Consider the following 17,948-nt stretch of genomic DNA (forward strand, 5'->3'; position numbering starts at 1 on the left):
TGTATCTGCCAGTCTCTGTGGCTGCTCCCCCCTGAAAAACACTGCAGTAACCTAATGACCCATTTTAACCAAAAACAACAGAGGAGGAAGTGGCTGGACAACTTTCAGCTCCTCCAGCCATTGTAAAAACCTGGCAGCTCAATAGGTGAGAGGCCAGGATTTGTGTCTCTCTAAGGTATAAACTGAGGTATAAACTCAGCAGATACCTGTTTGACTTGGCTCACCAGTCGCTTCTCATATACCTCCAGTGTGTGATAGAAATAAAAGGCAAGTACTGTGCAGGTTTTTTGGTATAAATTGAGTCACGTTGGTTCTGCTGCACTCTTTTCAATCCAAGATAACAAATTTGGCAGATGCCATGAGAGCCATTTCAACGGCTAAACAATTTCTAGGTGACAGTAAGCCAAGATAGAGTGACCCAGTTGTCCCAGGAGATCTGCAAGATGCCTCTGTCTAATGGCACAATCAGTACAACCCATCTCATCAACCAGTCATTCATAAACAGCTGTGGCAGAAAGGTGAACATCTTACCAGGTCATTGCTCTTTCTTTCAGGAGCTGAGTTAACTCACAGATTTTATTTTTTTTTTTTTTAATAAGAATTTTAAGTCAGATGCTCTGACTCTTACCTAGAAAGTGGCTAACAGATTCTGTGTTTCACCAGGTCATGGACATGGGTATTTAAATGCATGTTTTTTACTGAAGATATTTGTTGCTGCGATTGTGAAGGTGTTATGAGGCAGTAACTACTTGCCTATCTAGTGTTACACAGTGAGATTATTCTTGCTTTAGATTAGATTTTGATCTGCTCAGCATCTTGCTCTGTGCTGATCTGGTAGACTGGCTTTGTAGTCAATGAATGAAAGGAAAAATTCCAAAGAGTGGCACAGCTGATGTACGTGTAACAAATCTCATGTTGTAGATCAAGTGAAATTAATCTACCCTAAATACTTCTTTATCACACTCCTCCAAATAGTGAACACTAAAGTGGCACTATATGGGTGTTGAAGATTTTAGAGAAGTGGGTGATTGTGCTTCAATGTAGCGATTTATGATGCAGTGGTGTAGCAAACATTTTGGATATTTTTCTCATGAGTCAAGTTTTCAGCTTTCTGTAGTGCAAGAAGTAACCACCACCTGGTGAGAGAAACAATCAGCCTGAGGAGAATAGAAATTAAGCCTCCTTGGGAGACCGCATTGTTCAAGCTGGTCCTACAACCAGCTGTATCCATTCCTGGTTCATATGACTGGAGCCTAAGCTGGAATCAGTCACTTGGGCATTCAAAGCTACAATGACAAAACTGGAATGGTAATTGCTACCCGAGCATTACACATTTAGGGGAAGTGTTCTGGACAGTAAAAAGGGTACTACAGGAATTGAGGAAAAGCTGGTTGCATGGAAGGTGCTCTTCTTTCCTGACACTCCACCAGGAACATCCATTCCAATCCTGTACAAGGTTGTAAATACAACTTTAGTATTTCCTTAATCCTTCTCCCAAACTGCCCTCAAGAGCAGTCAGGGACCTGTTGCAAGAGAGAGGGAAAAACTAAGATGGGAAGGAGTGTGGGAGTCCCAGCCAGCACGGGCTGAGGTCCCTTTCAAAGGCAGTGTTCTTTATTGCTCTTACTGCCAGCTTCTCAGCTCCCCCCTAAGTACTAAAAGCCTAGACTTTTCTTCCAACAAGAAAAGCCACTGTTTCTTGGCTAGCTAAGGTTCAGCCCAGCCATGCTGGAATAAGATTTTGAAGGAATGAAGGCAAGGCCACAGACAATTCTGGCAATGACCTAGGTTTTCTACACACAAGACTCTCAGATACCCTGATCTGATCTCCAGACTCTCCAATACTTCCTTTGCACAGGTAAATTAAATAGTTCTGTGGGCACACAGTTTGTGATAATTGGGAGTGGGGCTGTAGCCCAGCCTTATCCCTAATGGGCTACAACTGTGTAGGACAGGTGAACAGTACTGAAGGCAAAGAAACATGGAGTGCTGAGGTGTACTGACCAATCACAGAAGGGCAGAGAGGGCACACAGGTGTAATGCATGTAAGGTGAAGGGTATTAAAGGTTGTACTGAAGAACAATATAATGTTGATGCTTAGAGTCTTCTTTGGTGTCAGTTGTACCTTCTCTATCATAGTGCCAGGGAGCCAGCTCAGCATTGTCACAGAGCTAAGAGGGCCTCATGTTTTTTTGGACTCGTACCCTGATGAAGAGTTCTTGGGGCAGTTCAGTCATTAACACAGGCCGGGGACTTTTCTCAGCTGACAGCTTGTACATGGCCATGAGTCTTGGAGATAATGGGAGTTTATCCATGTGGACATGGGCTGATCCACAGCACCTGATCTTGGTACCAATGAGTGTTCCTACAAACATCTAATTTACATGTATCGATGTAGCCCATGTGGCTACCTCTACTTACACAATTATGTCTACCTGAAGAGCTCGTGAGTCTTTATATTCACAACCTGTCTTATAAATACTGTATCCACAAGCCATTACTGTACAGAGGAAAAAGCTGTGGAGAAGATTCAGGTCTGGGTTCACTTGCACTTTCCACATTACTAATTCATCAAGGCTCAGGAAAACCTTTAACTGTCCCTGTGCCTTTGACTCTTATAAAAACTGTCAGCCAAGACTGAATCTGCATGTAGGGTGAGGCCCTACAGAAAGGACAGAGGCAGACTTTAACACCTTCTTGTGCTAAGTGTGAAGCGCTGGTTAGCAAATCAGTAGCTTTCCTCCCAACAATCATTTAATTTAATTTAATTTCATACAGGACCCAGTCATATTAAGACATTTTGAGCTGCACTTTTCTTCCAGACACAGATGAAGGAGCCCAAAATGGCATATTTTGGCTTACTAACCTAGTGAGATCAATGTGTGAAACACAGAAATAGGCAGAGCTCCCTGTACACTGCTGAAGCAACACACACATAGTGCTGTGCTCTTCAAGGATTTCTTCAGTATCAGGAAGTTCCATCTTATTTTTTTTTCCTACTAAATTCTGATGATCTTCTCATAAGGTCATGTGCATAGGTGCTAAAATAGGTACCTGGGGTTTCTCTGCAGGACACTCAGGACACCCCTGTAGACTCACAGAATCATTTAGGTTGGAAAAGGTCTATAGACATCATGCTAGTCAGTGAGGCAGAAGGTTAGAAGCCCCCTCTTTTCAGAGGCAGCAGCTGGAGGTCTGGATGTCTCGGGTAGCACCATATATTCACATGAAATAATCTGGTATTGTCTTAGGGGCCTGAACCTGCATATAAGTGTGCTGGTGTGTAAGGACAGACTAGGCAAAGTGTGTAAGTGGGCAAGGCAAAGCAAGCATGTTGCCTGCATTAAATATAAATCACAGAATCATAAAAAAGACCTGGGCTGGAAGGGACTTTAAATATCATCTTGTTCTGCCCCTCCCTACTGTCATGGGCAGGGACATTTTCCACTAGATCAGGTTGCTCAGGGCCCCATCGAACCTGACTTTGTACACTTCCAGGGACAGGACATCCACAGCTTCTCTGGGCAACCTGTGGCTGTGCCTCAAAGCCCTCACAATAAAGAATTTCTCCCTATAAACCAATCTAAATCATTCCTCTTTAAAACTACTCCCCCTTGTCCTATTGCTGTCTACCGGTTTAAAAAAATTGCTCTGTTTATTTTCTCTAAGCCCCCTTTAAGTACTGTAAGGCCGAAGTGAGGTCTCTCCAGAGCCTTCTCTTCTCCAGCCCGAACAGCCCCAGCCCTCTCAGCCTGTCTCCGTAGGAGAGGTGCTCCAGCCCTGGGATCATCTTCGTGTCTTACTATAAATAACAGGTCCATGCCTTTCTTGTTGAGGCAGAAACAGATGCTACCCAAATACTGATGTGAGTACAGCCCACACCAGCTTGTCTGCAAAGAGCTGAGGTAGGCAGTTGTGTACACGCACCACTATGATGTGTTAGGAAATCAAGGTCATCCCTAATAGGGCACTTGACATCCCATACTGATGTGTGTCATTGGCTCCATCCATGCAGCTGCCCCTGTCCAGAGGCATGCCTTGAAATTTAGTAGGAGAACTAAATAGACGTGCAGGGCCTGCAGGATGTAATACGTTGCATATATCTCCTTTTATTGCATTTACAAATGGAAAGATATATAGGCAGAAAGCTTGTTCCAAGTTACTCCTCAAGACTTTGCAAGGGACACTTCCTTAAGCAAGATGTGATTTGCTCTTTGTATTAACTCGATGTCTTTTTGAGACAGTCTCAAATGTGAAAGAAGATGGAACTTCACCTGATACACCTGCAGTAAAAACTTTAACACCTGATCCTGCAACTCATACTCAAGTCTGTCTAATGCACAGCACAGAGAAAAAAGGATGTCCCCACAAAATGTGTTCCCATTTGCAGCCAGTTTTCCATCTCCCTCCTTTTTACACAGGACACACTTGTACTGGGTTGCTTTACGTGTATTTTACAGCCTACACGGAGAGAAACCAGAGTGGGTGCCGACCAAACTGCAAGTGCCTTCCACATTCCATAGATGACTCTGAAAACAACCTTACACGGAGCCTCAGTGCTATAAATTCCTTCTCCAGGAGATGGTGCTCCTGCACTGGGAGAGTTCTTCCCAGGGCTCGCACGCTTCCAGATGATGCTCGGTGTCACCGCAGCCACCTGGTCCCTCTGCTGAGCTGGGACGGGGTGTCTCTGTGGGATAGGTTTTTTTCCGAGCTTCTCATGCTGCTTAGCAGCTGAAGGAGAAGGAGCCCCACGGTATGAATTTTTGTTTTCAAAGCAAAAAGTTGGAAAAGACAAGATGGAAAAGGAAAGCAGAAATTGTGGGGTTTAAATGCAGAACTGAGTAGGAGACCAGAAGGTACCAGTGGTAAGAATTAGTTTGTGAACTGCTCAGTTTGCCCCGTGGTGTGTGCTGGTGTCTGTGGGGCCTTTCAGATGAGAGTCATCTCTCCTGTGGGCCCAAAGCCCCTACATCTGTCATGGAAGGATAATGCTGCCCTGGCAGGGACAGTTGTTGATGGAAGTTGTGCAGACCATGCAAAGCTGCAATCAAACACAACTTTGTACCACGTCTTTTCCCCCACCCACACACCCACCTTCCTCCATTCCTTCTCCTCCTCACAGCTCAGCACAGCAGCAGGCTCAGAGGAGTGAAGGGAGGAGTGCTGGGCTAGAGTTGAGGGGTGGCTGGTCTTCTCTGGCCACCTGCACACCTTAGCTAACCCCCAGGGCTTGTTGGTGTCCCCAGAGTAACTGTCTAGGAAACCAAATTTACCGGAATTTAGTTCCATTTGTCAGGTCTGTGGCAGAAAATAAAAGCATGGGATTAGAGCACTTCAGTGAACGAGAGAGAAAAGGTAACAACAATACCAAATGATGGGAAGATAACTTAAAGAGGAAAAAAACCCAAACACCTTCCTTCCATGTTCATAGTGGTGAACAGCTGCATCCAGAAAGTTGTGAGTGAGATAACTGGAGTTATTACTGGAGTTATTACCAAAAACTGGAGTTGCTGGTAAGACTTTGCATTGCGATGGAAAGCAAACGACTTGGTTTATGTATGGAGACATTCTGTCTCAAGAGGCAGAGAAGTGAGCCTGACACAACAGTCATGAGCAGCACTGGCTGGGAAGGGATGGGAGAGGGCAGAGAAGGAATCTCCTAGGAGTAGTTGGGAATTGGAAAGATCAGGTGAGGTACTCAGTTCCTTTTCTGGTATTCCCTTGGGTATCTGCTGGAAAATACTCTCCCAGCCAGGTCTCCCCTTTTCCTCCCTGATGCCCCCAAATCTGAGGAGCCTTCACAAAGGGCCTGGGAGCTGGAGGACAAGAAGTTGAGGAGGAACACAGTGATGTGGGAAACTGTTGAGAGAAAAAAAAAGACTGAGTGGACATCAAAGGATTTAGTACATGAGAATAAGGAATCATGGAACAGAGCTTAAGGAGAGTTGTAGGACAGGGCTTCCCTTCGTAACATCTCACATATTCATCCAGGGGTGGGGAGGAGACAGCTGATGGCTTTCTTGACCTCTGTGAGAGCTGTCCCAGCTGGGCTCTGTGTTAATGCTGCAGGAACTGCTTTCTGGAGGTACTGCTCTCCCTCCAGGGACTTGTAATGGGAAGAAGGTGGTTAGTTAGGCTGAAAGGAGCCCACAATGTAGGGAAGTGAATCCCATCCCTTTCAACTAGACGCTGGCCTAGGTTACCACCGTGAGGACACTTGGGGTGAGTCATCACCAAAATCCAGCACCCGTGCTTGGTGCATTGGCAAATTACTTGCTGACTCTGCACTTTTCAAAAACCAGAGTCAGATTTTTTTTTTTTTTTTTTAATTGACTGAATGCTCAGTTGTGTTTTGACTCACTATTTTCAGGTGGCTTATGCCAGACGCTGTTGACCAGATGCTGAATAGGACAATTTTTCCCTGAGGGGATATTGGAAAGCCTTTTACAAGACACTTTTTTGTTTCCAGAAGGATTGAACTCTCCACAAAGCATTTCCTGTCCCCTAGCTAGAGCACAGTGCTCAAATAGAAAGTGATGTGAGACAGCTTTAGGCAGCCAGAGTGAGCTGACATCAGGTCTCTGGGCCTGAAGCAAAGCAGCCTACAGGGTCCTTGAATCCATCTGATGTTTCATGCATGGAGTCTGTACCTTGATTTGTCTTATCTTCCCTGGCTATCCCTGAGCAGACAATCAGAAAGAATTCAGCTTGGCTTCAGTTTAAGTAAGTTTTGGAAGGAGTTGCTGGAAGATTTGGAAAGAAAATGATGCTGTTGCTTAGCTACTTGCTGACCTGGCCCTGCTGTCACTTGTAGCCATCTCACTAGAAGACATTTGTTAAGTGAAGCCCCAAGAGGCTTCTTGTGTGGTCACTACATGAAAACACACTCTTCCAAGTAGCCACTGGCATTAATAGTCTGATCACTGAACTTGCTCAAGACTTGAAAAACTGGTGGAGCCCTACTGCCTCAGCTAACAGAAACAGCTGCAAACACCCTCAGTTTTGAAGCGTGGAGGGGGTTTGTCACTGCAGTTTATTTCTATTCCATCAGAAAGGGCTGATGACAGAGAAGGTGAGGTGGAGGTGCAGAGCTCTGGGAATGTGGCTGAAACACGAGGCACATGGTTATTCCTTGAGTATTTCCCTTCTGCCTCAGTTTCCTACTTTAAGAAGTGGTCTTCCATGCATGGTGGGGTTCTAGTTAAATCAAATTCATTCCTGTGCTGAAGAGCATCACTAGGGCAGCCCGTCTGCCAGACTGGGATCTTGCCCACAGCTGTACAGGAGGAGGTAGCCATGGTAGGGTGATTCACCATGGCCAGGACTCAACAACCCCTGTGGGTGGAAATGATTCAGTGCTCCACACACAAAGGTTCCCAATGGCCATGGACAATGCAGGACGGCAAGCCTAGCAGTGCTGGGCACAAAAAAAGGGAGCTCAGGAAGGGGGACTGCAACAGAGGGGAAAAGCCCACATATCAGCCAGGTAGGAATGATTCCTTCCTGGTCCTGAAGCAGTCACCATCCAAAAAATGCTCCCAGGAAAAAAAAAAAAAAAACCAACAAAACAAAACTGACTTAGTGAGAAGACTGTCCCCTTCTTTCCAGAAACCTGACCAGAAGGGTGTATTGGTGAAGGAAGGGAGAGACTGTAGTGGGACATGGTGCAAGCTGTTTCAGGAGTCAGGATCCCTCCTGGGCATGCAGCCATTGGCTTCATGTTACTTGGGACTGGTTCTTAGGGAAAAATTAGAGGCAAATGTGGCCCTTTATCTTCATCTTAGGTTTTGGCACATGTCCGATTTAATACTCAGTGAACAGGGTGTCAGGACAGTCTCAAAACTGTGTTTTTCAGCCTATGATAGAGATACCCAGAAGATTCTTAAGTGTAAGAGCAAAGAGAGATGGAGCAGGGCTGGAGCCAGGATCACCACGTTGGTTGAGGGGCCCCATGGGCAGGAGCACATGGCTGTGCCCACAGCAGTAGGGAGTGCCCTCAGGAGGAGCTAGTCTATTTTCTGGTGAAGCTGAACGGACATAAAATCTCCCTCAGTTATGTGGGTGTTTTTTTCTGTATAAACTTGCTAATTGAGTTGTAAAATAAAACTGCAGCCTTTCCTCTCCAATTTCTGCTGCTGCAGCAGCGTGCTAATTTGGGTTTGGAAGGGGGCTGGTAGAAGGTGGCTTTTTGCCAGTGTGAAATTATGCACAAAAGTTTTGCAGTAGGAGAGAAGGGAGCCCATCCCCAGCACAGAGAAGGACTGGGGGCAGGAGCTGCTGTGCTGCTGCAAAGGGCTCAGGAGGCTTGGGAAGGTCCTGCAGCTGGGCTGGGCTGGGCTGATGGAAATTCAAGAAAGCCCAAAAGGGTTTAAATGAGGCTGCAATGGAGAACAGATGGGAAAGTCAGTGCTTGTGCGTCTTGATAGACGCTGTGTGGTTGAGAGGACAAGCTGTGGGATTTCACATCTACCCTCTGGCTTGGCTGGGCAGGATTTGCTGCTTGGGTTGTTGTACCTGTGTGTGTGTTCATGTGCCTTCTGGTGTGGTCATGTATGCCTGATGCTCAGAGGTGTGTGTCCATGTCACTGGGGTTGTGTGGGGGTGTGTGTGCCTGTGTCTGGGTCTCCATACAGACATTGAGCACAGGGGTCTGGGTATTGTCACCCAGCAGCATAAGGCCCTGTCATGGGGACAGCTGCACACAGGGACAAGGATGGTGTGGTGCAAATTGATGCACAGGAACCCATTGCTCAGCTCTGCCAGCTCGCAGCAGGCAAGGATTTGGCCCTGATGCCCACACTGGGCTGAAAAGAGGACTGGTGTGTGGGGCAAATAAAGTTGTAGGGGAGGAACAAACAGGAGGCACAGCTGTCTGTTGCATCAATGTAACTTTAATTTTTGAAAGATACAAATCAAAAATGCAGTGACAGTGACAGTTCCAGTCCCAGGGAATTTAGTGAAGCTTGGGGTTCCACATGTGTGGCAGGTACACAACCTGCAGGAGGATGTACAGACTCAGGGGTCCGAGGCTAGGCCCACACTCACTGTTTTTGAACCTTTCACTGTTTCCCATAAAACTGACTGTGTGAAATGATTCCAGGCAGGATGCTCCAGAAACCATTGCAAGAAGCCCAGAGGTTTATGGATAGACTTGTCTGCCCATTCAACAGTCCTTCCCACCCCATCATCCTTCCATCCTTTTGCTGAGCCTTTTGATCCCTTCCTTGGGCAGCGCTGGGAAAGGGAGTGCTGTCATACGCTGCAGTGGAAGCATCAGGAACACAGTTTGGAGCCTGGGGCTGCTCTGAGGTGGGATTAAGTGGGACAGGACTGGACAGTGCCCTGAGCACTGAGCCCTGCTGCCCTGTTCTGGTTCTGGGAGGGCTCCCGAGTGGAGTCTCAGCACCTTGGCCAGGGGGCAGTGAGGCCTCAGGGCTGGGAGGTTTTTAAAAGTGACCTTTAGTATCTGAACAGTGTCAGCCTGGATTGAATAAGGGACTGACAGAAGAATAAGAGTTAATGAAGCCTTCCTCTACCAGCCCTTCCTCTGCGTCCTGCCCCAGGCAGGTTAGGCTCCTGGGGGGTCACTAACTGCTAGGTGTGCAAGGCCCTGTGTGAGCATGCTGAGTGTGCAAATGCCATGGAAGCCATGCCAACTCCCTGAACAGGCTGTGCAAGGCTTGTGCAAAGGCTGTGCAAACTCTGCAAGTGCTGTGCAAGGTGTGCAAACGGCTTCAGGCCTGGCCATCCAGCACTGCATGGGGCAGGAATTTCTCGGGATGGGGTTTTCTTGGGATGGTGTCCTGGGAGTGGCGTCCATGTCTCTGCACAGTGTGTGTACATACCAAGCAAAGCCGCTGGTTGGCATTAGAAACCCACTCCCGATACTGTGACAAGACACCTGTAAAATTACAGCAGAAAGAAATCCAAGAGGCTGCAGTGACAAATGCTCGTGAGAAGCAATTGTTTCGAGGGTGGGGGGGGAGAAGGAAAAAAAAAAAGCCGTGTTTATTTTGGCGAAACACCTACATTCCTTCAAATAAATCATCGCAGCGCTTGTTTTTGTATTTGCAGAGAAATCGCAACAGACATAACCAGGGACTTAAGAGACTTGAAATAACATCCTAGTAAATACCCCACTTTGTTATTTTAATCGAGACCCAAGGAAACATCTGAATTTTACCAAGGAAACCCTCCGTGCGAGAGAAAACATCAGCCCGCAGCCCGGCTGGGTCTTTGTTTTTCTCCGGTGTCGGACTCCCGAGGCGGAATTACCGGGGCCGACGGAGGCTTGGGGCAGCCCGGGGCATCTCGGAGCGGTGCGGGGGGAGCCTGGGGCCCCGGGGCCGCCCCATAGAGGGTTTGCTCCGGCTGCCCCGGCCGCTCCCGGCCCGGTCCTGCCGCCAGCATCACCCCCGCAGGGCAGTGTTGGGGAAAAGGGGTCTGCCTGAAACACGGGGTGTCGGTTCCTCCGTTCGAAACGGAGCCGGGACTGCCCCATCTCCAGTGTGGGACCGAGACCCACGGCCCAGCACGGGGGTGTCGGTGACCCGCTCCAATACGGGGTGAAGTTTTTGGTCCAGTCTTCGGCGGGGGGTTCCCCGCTCTGAAATATGACCCCTGCAAACAGAGATGGCGGTGCTCCCCAACCTCCCGCCATTCCGAACTGGGGTCGCCTTCCAAAGTCAAACACCATTCCACCCCATAGGCTGGGGTGACGCCTTGGCACGGGCTGTGGGACGCAGCTCCCCCCGCCAAATGAGGGGTGCGGGTGCCCCCAGCGGGTGGGGGCCCTTGAGGGATCTCTCACCTGCCGGGGGTCCCAGGGCGGGACCCGATGGAGGGTCCGAGGGTCCCTCACCTGGCGGCGGAGGCGGAGCGAGGTCCGAAGGGGGTCAGGGGACTCTCTCAGGCGGGGCGATGTCCAAGGGGGGATCCGGGGGTCTCTCACCTGCCGGGACAGGCGGGGCGGAGCCCGGGGGCGGGCCCGGGGGTCTCTCACCTGCCGGGCGGGCGCGGGCGGCGCTCGGGCGGGGAGGGGCGAGCGGCCGGCAGGGGGCGCCCCCGGGCGGCGGGCGGCCGTGGCCGCGGCGGTGGCGGCGGCGGCGGCGGCGGGCGAAGACGATGTTCAAAAGCGGGCGGGGAGCGGCGGCGGCAGCAGCTCCGCGCCGAGCCCCGGGCCGCCGCCATGCGCCTCCGCGCCGCCGCCGCCGCCCTCTGCCTCTGCCTGCTGGGCGCCTGCCGCCTCCGCCGCGGGCTGGAGGCCGCCGCCGTGCGCGGCCCGTCAGCGGCCGCTCCCCAGCGACCCTCGGCAGCCGCGCCTTCCTCCGCCTCCTCCTCCTCCGCCGCCGCCGCCTCCCCCTTCTCCTCCCCGCCGCGGAGGGACGGGGCTCTTCGCAACGGCACGGTGGTGCCGCATCATTACATGGTGGCCCTGTACCAGCGTCTGGCCGCCCGCCGCGCCCCCGGCCGCCGCGCCGACACCGTGACGGGCTTTGCGGAGCGGGCGCGCAGCGGTGAGTGCGGGACGCGCGTCCCCCGATCCGCGCAGCGCCCGCGGCTGGGCAGGGGAGCGCGGACCGACCGCCCCGCCGGGACTCCGCCGTCGGCCGGGAGAGAAGTCGATGCTTGGGCTTCGGAAGGGGTTTGGGGATAGGATGGGGCTTGGGGATGGAGACCGTGTTGGCCATGGGCGTGGGGATCGGGCATGGAAACACGGTGCATCGCTCTGAGCTTGAGTTTGGGGCGTGATGGCACACGGAGACGATGCTTGCATGTTGGTCCGAGCACGGGGCTCTGCCTGGGATAGGATTGTGCGTTGGTTTCCGTACAGGGTGATTGCAGGGGATGGAGCTTCACGGGGTAGGGGCTGCGCATCCCGGTTGTTTAACGGGAATGAAGCCGTAATCTGGACATGGGAGTGGGGGCGAGGACAGGGCTGGGAGTGGGGTTGTGCGTGAGCATACGGTCAGGAGGTTGACGATGGGGACAGCACAAGTTTTGTGCCTGGCACCGGTGAAGGGGTTTGCCGAGGGAGATGAGCGCGGCGCCGAGCGGGGTCTAGGGTGGCGATGGGGTTGCACACCAGTCGGTATCAAGGATGATGCTTGGTGCTGGGGATGCGGTTCGGGACGGGGTGCGAGGTGCAGCCGGCCAGGACGGGGTGAGCGGCGGTGTGTGCGGCTCTCGGCACCTTCCACCATCCGATGCGGAGCCGGGGTGTGCGGCGCAGTTTGAGAGCAGCTTCTCCACTCGACATTCCCCGTCCTGCCAGAGCCTTTGCAGCCCGAAAAACTCCGCGGGGCACCGCGACGGGCCGGGCCGGGCCAGGAAGGGAGCGCAGGCACGGTGCCCCGGGGGGAGCTCGGCCCCGGGCGGCCGCAGCGCTCCGGAGCGGCTCCCGCTAACGCCGCCGGCCGAGCTCGGCATCGCGGTCCCCTTCTCCTTCTTCGCCCTCTCCTGCCCTCTTCATTCCCGCGAATCTAATAATAATAATCAAATGCATATATGCACCTAACTATATACTTTTAACAAATACATGTATATATGTACTTCGCGCCCTGCCGGCCAAGTTTGCTCGGCTGTGGGAAAAATAATACATTCCCGATTGAATAAAATGAAAACGCAAAGTGAAAAGCAGCGCCAGGCGCACCCCGTGCCTGTCGCCGGGTGTCTTGTGGTGGGAAAGCCCCCCCCAACCCCATTCCCACACCCAGAAGGGGCCGTATCCTGCCGGCAGCCTTTGCGGGAGGAGGTTCACTGGAAGCTGTTGGAGAAACGTCGGGGGAGCGACGCGGGACCGGGAGAAGGATGCTGCGGTGGGACAGCGGGCAGTGTTCCGCTTGTGAGAGCCGGGCGAAAAATGCGCACAGGTCCTGGGAAGTTTCAGCGCAAAACGAAACCAGATGAACTCTTCAAAGAGATTTCCTTATCGGCTCTTATCTGCTTCTCATAGGAATTTTAGATCTGCTTTTCAAATAGTAATTTTAATAACTATAATGAATAATAGTACCACTATTAATGATAATATTAGCAGCAGCAGCAGCAAGTAACAGGGAGAAGAAGTCTCCCCCGCGGCGGGCGGTGCAGGCTGCACCCAGCGGGGGCGGGCGGTGTCGGGCAGGGCTCTGCCGGCAGCGGGTCGGGGCGCTCCGGGCACGGTAGAGATGTTTGCAGCATACCCAGGTCAGGTTTCTCGTTAACGAGGGAGAAAACAAAAAACAACCCTCCCAGAACTCAATTCATATCTTCTTCCCAGCTCCGCCTCCTTTGGTGTTTCTTTTTTAAACTCACACTGAGTAGATTTATTCAGAAACTGCACAAGTCCGTGTCAGGTCTTTGGATCCCCTAAAAAATAGTGACAAACTGAGGCTGGTCTCCCTTTCAGCCGTTGCGTGTGCCTCTATCAGACCTGTGTGCCTGTGCCTATCTGCGAGGGGCAAGTGGAATTTTTAACAACGTGTGTATGTGTGTGACACTTGGGGCAGAGGAAATCGGTGACAACCTGCTGATTGGGGATGGTGATGTGCTGCACAGGTTCAGGTGTAGCTTCTGTGCCAAAACAGAATAGTGATGCATCTGAGGTCACTGGAACACCTGGGAGGAGACAGAGAAGCCTCCTCAAGGTGTGGAGAAAAGTGCTGATGAGAAGCCACTTGTTTGAATGGATTCCTCCCTCCCTCTGCACCTTCTCCTCCCCATTTGTTTTCGGTGTCCCCAGCCAGAGTGACGCTCTTGGATGCAGGACACACAGACTGTGTCCCACTGGGATGCCCTGCTGCACAGCGAGATCTCCCCCATTACCTCTGTGTCCCTTGCACCTCCCTAATGAGAGCTTGACTTTGGCTTGCTGATATTAAATTTTTTTTTCTCCTGTTTTTTTCTTTTGTCTTATCTCTTCCAGATGCCTCCCCATCTGCCTTGGAGCAGCGGTACCTCTTTGACATCTCCAGCCTGCCTGAGGCAGAGGAGGTGACAGGGGCAGAACTGCGCATCCTGCGCTTCCTCCCTGAAAACCGGAGCTTGGCGCTGTCCCCCGAGGGCACCTTCCACCACCTCCTCCTCGCCACCTGCCCAAGCCGGGACGGCGAGGAGCCCCGGCTGCTGGACTCCAGGGCTGCTGACATTTTGGACACGGGCTCCTCCAGATGGGAGGTGTTTGATGTCTGGGAGGCCTTGCGAGATCAGAGGGAGAGATCGCTCTCGGGAGAGCTGCTGTGCTTCCTGCTGAGGATCGTCTCGGATCAGTCGCGGCAGCTCCTGCCGCCCCGGCAGCTGGGGTTCGGCAAACCGCGGCCGGAGCCCCTTGAGCGGGCCCTGCTCGTGGCCTTCTCCCGCACCCAGAGGAAGGAGAACCTCTTCAAGGAGATTCGGGATAAGATCAAGGCCCTGGGCAGCCCCCCCTTCCTGGAGCCCCCCGATCCCGGCCAGGAGGCGTATCCCAAGCGGAGGAAGAGGAGGACCACCATTGCCGCCCGGTCTGGGGGCAGAGGCCACGGGAAGAAGGCGAAGACTCGCTGCAGCAGGAAGCCCCTGCACGTGAACTTCAAGGAACTGGGCTGGGATGACTGGATAATCGCCCCCCTGGATTACGAGGCTTATCACTGCGAGGGGGTCTGCGACTTCCCCCTGCGCTCCCACCTGGAGCCCACCAACCATGCCATTATCCAGACCCTGATGAACTCCATGGACCCGGAGTCCACTCCCCCGAGCTGCTGCGTGCCCTCCAAGCTCAGCCCCATCAGCATCCTCTATATAGACTCTGGGAACAATGTGGTTTACAAACAGTACGAGGACATGGTCGTGGAGACCTGTGGCTGCAGGTAGCAATTTCTGCAGCTCTCCCTATCCTTCCTGGCCTTGCTCAGCAACCCTGCCCATTTTATATATATATATATATATAAATATATATATATACATTTTGGTGTGTGCCTTTCCAAAAGCCAAGCTCAGAGCAGGGGTCCCCTGTCTTCCCTGGGCCACCTTGGCCATGAGCCCAAGAGGGATGGGGGATGCCCTTCTGAGACTGTGAGGCTGCCACCATCTCTGTGCCTTGCCTGTTCCCCCTGGAAAGGAAAGGGGGCCACACAGCCTGGCAGAGCCCCAAGGGAATGTCTCCTCAGCCTCTGAGCTCTGCCTGATACACTTGGTTTGCCTAAATGGAGCTCACAACTTGTTTCCCAAAAGTTTTGGAAAATGTCTAGGCAAAATTGTCTTGCTTAGAATGATGACCTGGGGTGGGGGGAGGTGGACTGGTGTCTGTGGCAGAGGGATCGGGTCAGCATCACCCTCTGGCTGTGGCAGTGGGATGGAGGTGAGGTAGGAATGCTCTTTTCTTTGAGTTAAAGGAGTTTTTCTGGCAGTCTTCAAATTACTGCCCTGGGTTTCCTGGTGGAAAAATAAGGGATCCCTGGGAGAAGGCAGGGAGTGGAGAACCTGTGGCTGGCGTGGGTTGTAATCACTGGGTCCAGGCCTGTTTGCAGTAGGGAGAGGTTTGTGAGTCTGCTGGCAGAGACAGGAAAGAGGGAGAAACAGGGGCTAAAAGAGCCAGATCCAAAGCAGAGCTTGTGCTCTTAAAAAGATGGGAGTGGCCCTGGGAGGCCTTAGCTGGAGATGCCTCCACTCCACGTGGTTGGAAGCGCTGGCCCTGTGGTCTGTGTCCTGCAGGAGGTACTGCTTGGTGAGTCCCCTCCCTTTCCTGCACAAAACTCTGTTTCCAAGGCATACTGGGAACACGGCATCAGGCCCAGGAGTCACACAGCCGTCCTGAGCATGTCTGGAGAGAAACAAAGGTCCCAAATTCCCTAGGGAAGAGCCATTTCACTTGGGTTCTTCTCTTTCCAAATAATCTCTATAAAAACACTAAGCTCCACCCTGTCTTCCTTTGGCATTGATTTCCCAGGGAGCTGTGTCTCTCCCTGGAGTGTCAGCTGTTCCCTGCTCCATGAAGGGAGCTGGATCCTCCAGGAAAAGACCTTTCCCATGCAGAGGGCTGAGTGCTACCCTCAGGGGCTGCTATGTGAAGTGGGGTGCTTTGACGTGTGCTGAAAGGGCTGCAGGGTTTTAGTAACTCAGGAGCTGAGTATAAATTACACCTTTAAACCAGAGAAGTTCTTCATCCATGCCAGGGTGTGCTTTGGATGCTGGGAAGCATTTCTGCTGCACCTCAATGGCTTTGGGTAACAAACTTTGGCTTCCTGGGTGAGTTGGCTTGGACCAGAGATGTATTTGCACAGATTTTGTGTTTGATGGTTTGTTATTTTTCTTGTGGGAAGGGTGTTGGTATGTAAGCACCAATACTTATTAGTGATGGTAGTTTGCTTTTGGAGGAGATAAATCCCTGCTGGAAAACATGGGATTTTTCCTACATAAATCTAGTTGTCCTCCATGGCAGGGGTGTTCTGCTGGGAGGGCAGAGAGGGGATTGCCTCAAAGAGCTCTACTGAGATACAAATGATCTCAAAGATCAGAAAAGCTTTGGTGAGGTTCAACAGTCCCTTCCCCCCAAGTGTATCAGCAGGAAGTAAATGTGTCCATTTAAAACTGACAGATCCACTGGGATAACACCCCCTGCCTCCCTCCATCCTCAGGCTGTGTCAGGTGGCAGCTCAGAGGAGCAATTGTGGTGCCCATAAGTCTCATGCACCCCCTTGACACCTGCAGAGCTCCTCTGGCTTTACATCCCTGCATCTGAGAAGAAAACCCATCTCCCTACATCGGCATGAATGTAAATATATGCTAATGATGTACCTGTCTCCAGGGGGATGCTCAGAGATGGAGGTCAGGGGGACGGATCAGGTCCATGCCGTGGGTTTTCTCCCTGTCAACATTTGGGAAGGCCGAGGTTCCTGAATGGGTGAGGAGGGGTCACACAAGGGTTTGTTGATTTCCTCTGCCCTTTGGCTTTAGCACAGCTGGTTGGGGAAGGAGGTTGGTGCAGCAGTGTTGGAGCTGCCAGATTCCACATCAGTTATAAAGTTACCAAGTTTTGGAAGTACCTAATTTTTCAGTTGCCTTTGGTTGTTTGATAGTTTTTCTCACTGCTGAGACAATTTTTTAAAATGTTTTTGTTTCTTTTACCCCCTCCCCTTCCTCCAAATATTTGTGGTGAAGGTTCATGGGCAGTTCAAATCCAAGCCAGATATATATAGCTTCTGGCAGCCCCTGCTGGCTGGTGGCTCTTGTGAGCCTCCACCAAAAAGGTGTCCTGAGACCTGCTGCTGTGGTACTGTGTCCATGGGCTGGTAATGTCAGTGACTCCCATTTCCTGTGGTTTTTCCAGCCAGAGTTTCAGGGAACAGACAGATGTCACCTGCCTCAGGTCTGGAGGTGGTTGATGGAGAGGAGGGTGTCAGGTTGGGTCTTGCAACTCTTCACCTTAACCCAGATTCTGGGGCAGTGCTCACTGCTGGGGCTTTTGTCCTGAACTCCATGAAGGCTTTTCTGGTGCTGGGGACAAAAGCAGTGGCTCACTTGCTGTAGTTTCATGGTCTGGATCACTATGATAAACAAGAGGGGAAGATTTGGGGAGAGAGCAGAAGCTGCTGCTTGCAGTGATGCTGTCCTTGGTTTCACCCATTTGGAAACTCAACCTGGCTCTTCCAGCTGTGGGCATCCCTGAACAGGGGTGTTTGGTGAGGGAGCAAATCTCACCCCGAGAGGAGCCCAGCAGTGCTGGAGCCTGTGCCAACTGCCGCCTGTTCCTTTCCTGGGCAGACAACCTCTGAAGGACAAAGGGAGGGCAAATGGTGGAGTTGGATCTTTTTCTGCTTCTCTAAGGAGTCAGGGGAGGCAGCTCCCTGCCTGGGGCTGCTCCAGGGGGATGTGTGTGAGCAGGGCAAGGCTGGAGGAGAGTGAAGCTGGGGGGGTGGTAGGTTACTGTGCTGCTCCCCCCGAGCAAGGGTATCAGCTGCAGGGCTTGGCTGTCACATTGCTCATTGCTCCCA

The 17,948-nt window shown here is 51.8% G+C and overlaps 1 protein-coding gene across 1 annotated transcript; it reads left to right on the forward strand.

The window, feature by feature from the left end:
• Positions 1–11,191: 11,191 nt before the first annotated feature.
• On the forward strand, positions 11,192–15,073 carry GDF7 (growth differentiation factor 7). Its single transcript, XM_066179997.1, has 2 exons — positions 11,192–11,519; positions 13,907–15,073. Exons 1-2 carry the CDS (start codon positions 11,192–11,194, stop codon positions 14,827–14,829), a joined length of 1,251 nt encoding a protein of 416 aa, XP_066036094.1. The 3' UTR covers positions 14,830–15,073.
• The last annotated feature ends 2,875 nt before the right edge of the window (positions 15,074–17,948 follow it).

The sequence above is a fragment of the Chamaea fasciata genome, unplaced genomic scaffold, assembly GCF_029207755.1.
Source record: "Chamaea fasciata isolate MVZ Bird 193981 ecotype frontalis unplaced genomic scaffold, bChaFas1.0.hap1 SCAF_3, whole genome shotgun sequence".
NCBI classification, from domain to species: domain Eukaryota; kingdom Metazoa; phylum Chordata; class Aves; order Passeriformes; family Sylviidae; genus Chamaea; species Chamaea fasciata.

What these genes read in the sequence shown, in the direction of transcription:
- GDF7 (XM_066179997.1), top strand. Translation starts at nt 11,192, where the DNA reads ATGCGCCTCCGCGCCGCCGCCGCCGCCCTCTGCCTCTGCCTGCTGGGC. An exon ending in TGCGGAGCGGGCGCGCAGCG is followed by an intron (nt 11,520 to 13,906) that starts GTGAGTGCGGGA and finishes TATCTCTTCCAG; the next exon opens with ATGCCTCCCCATCTGCCTTG.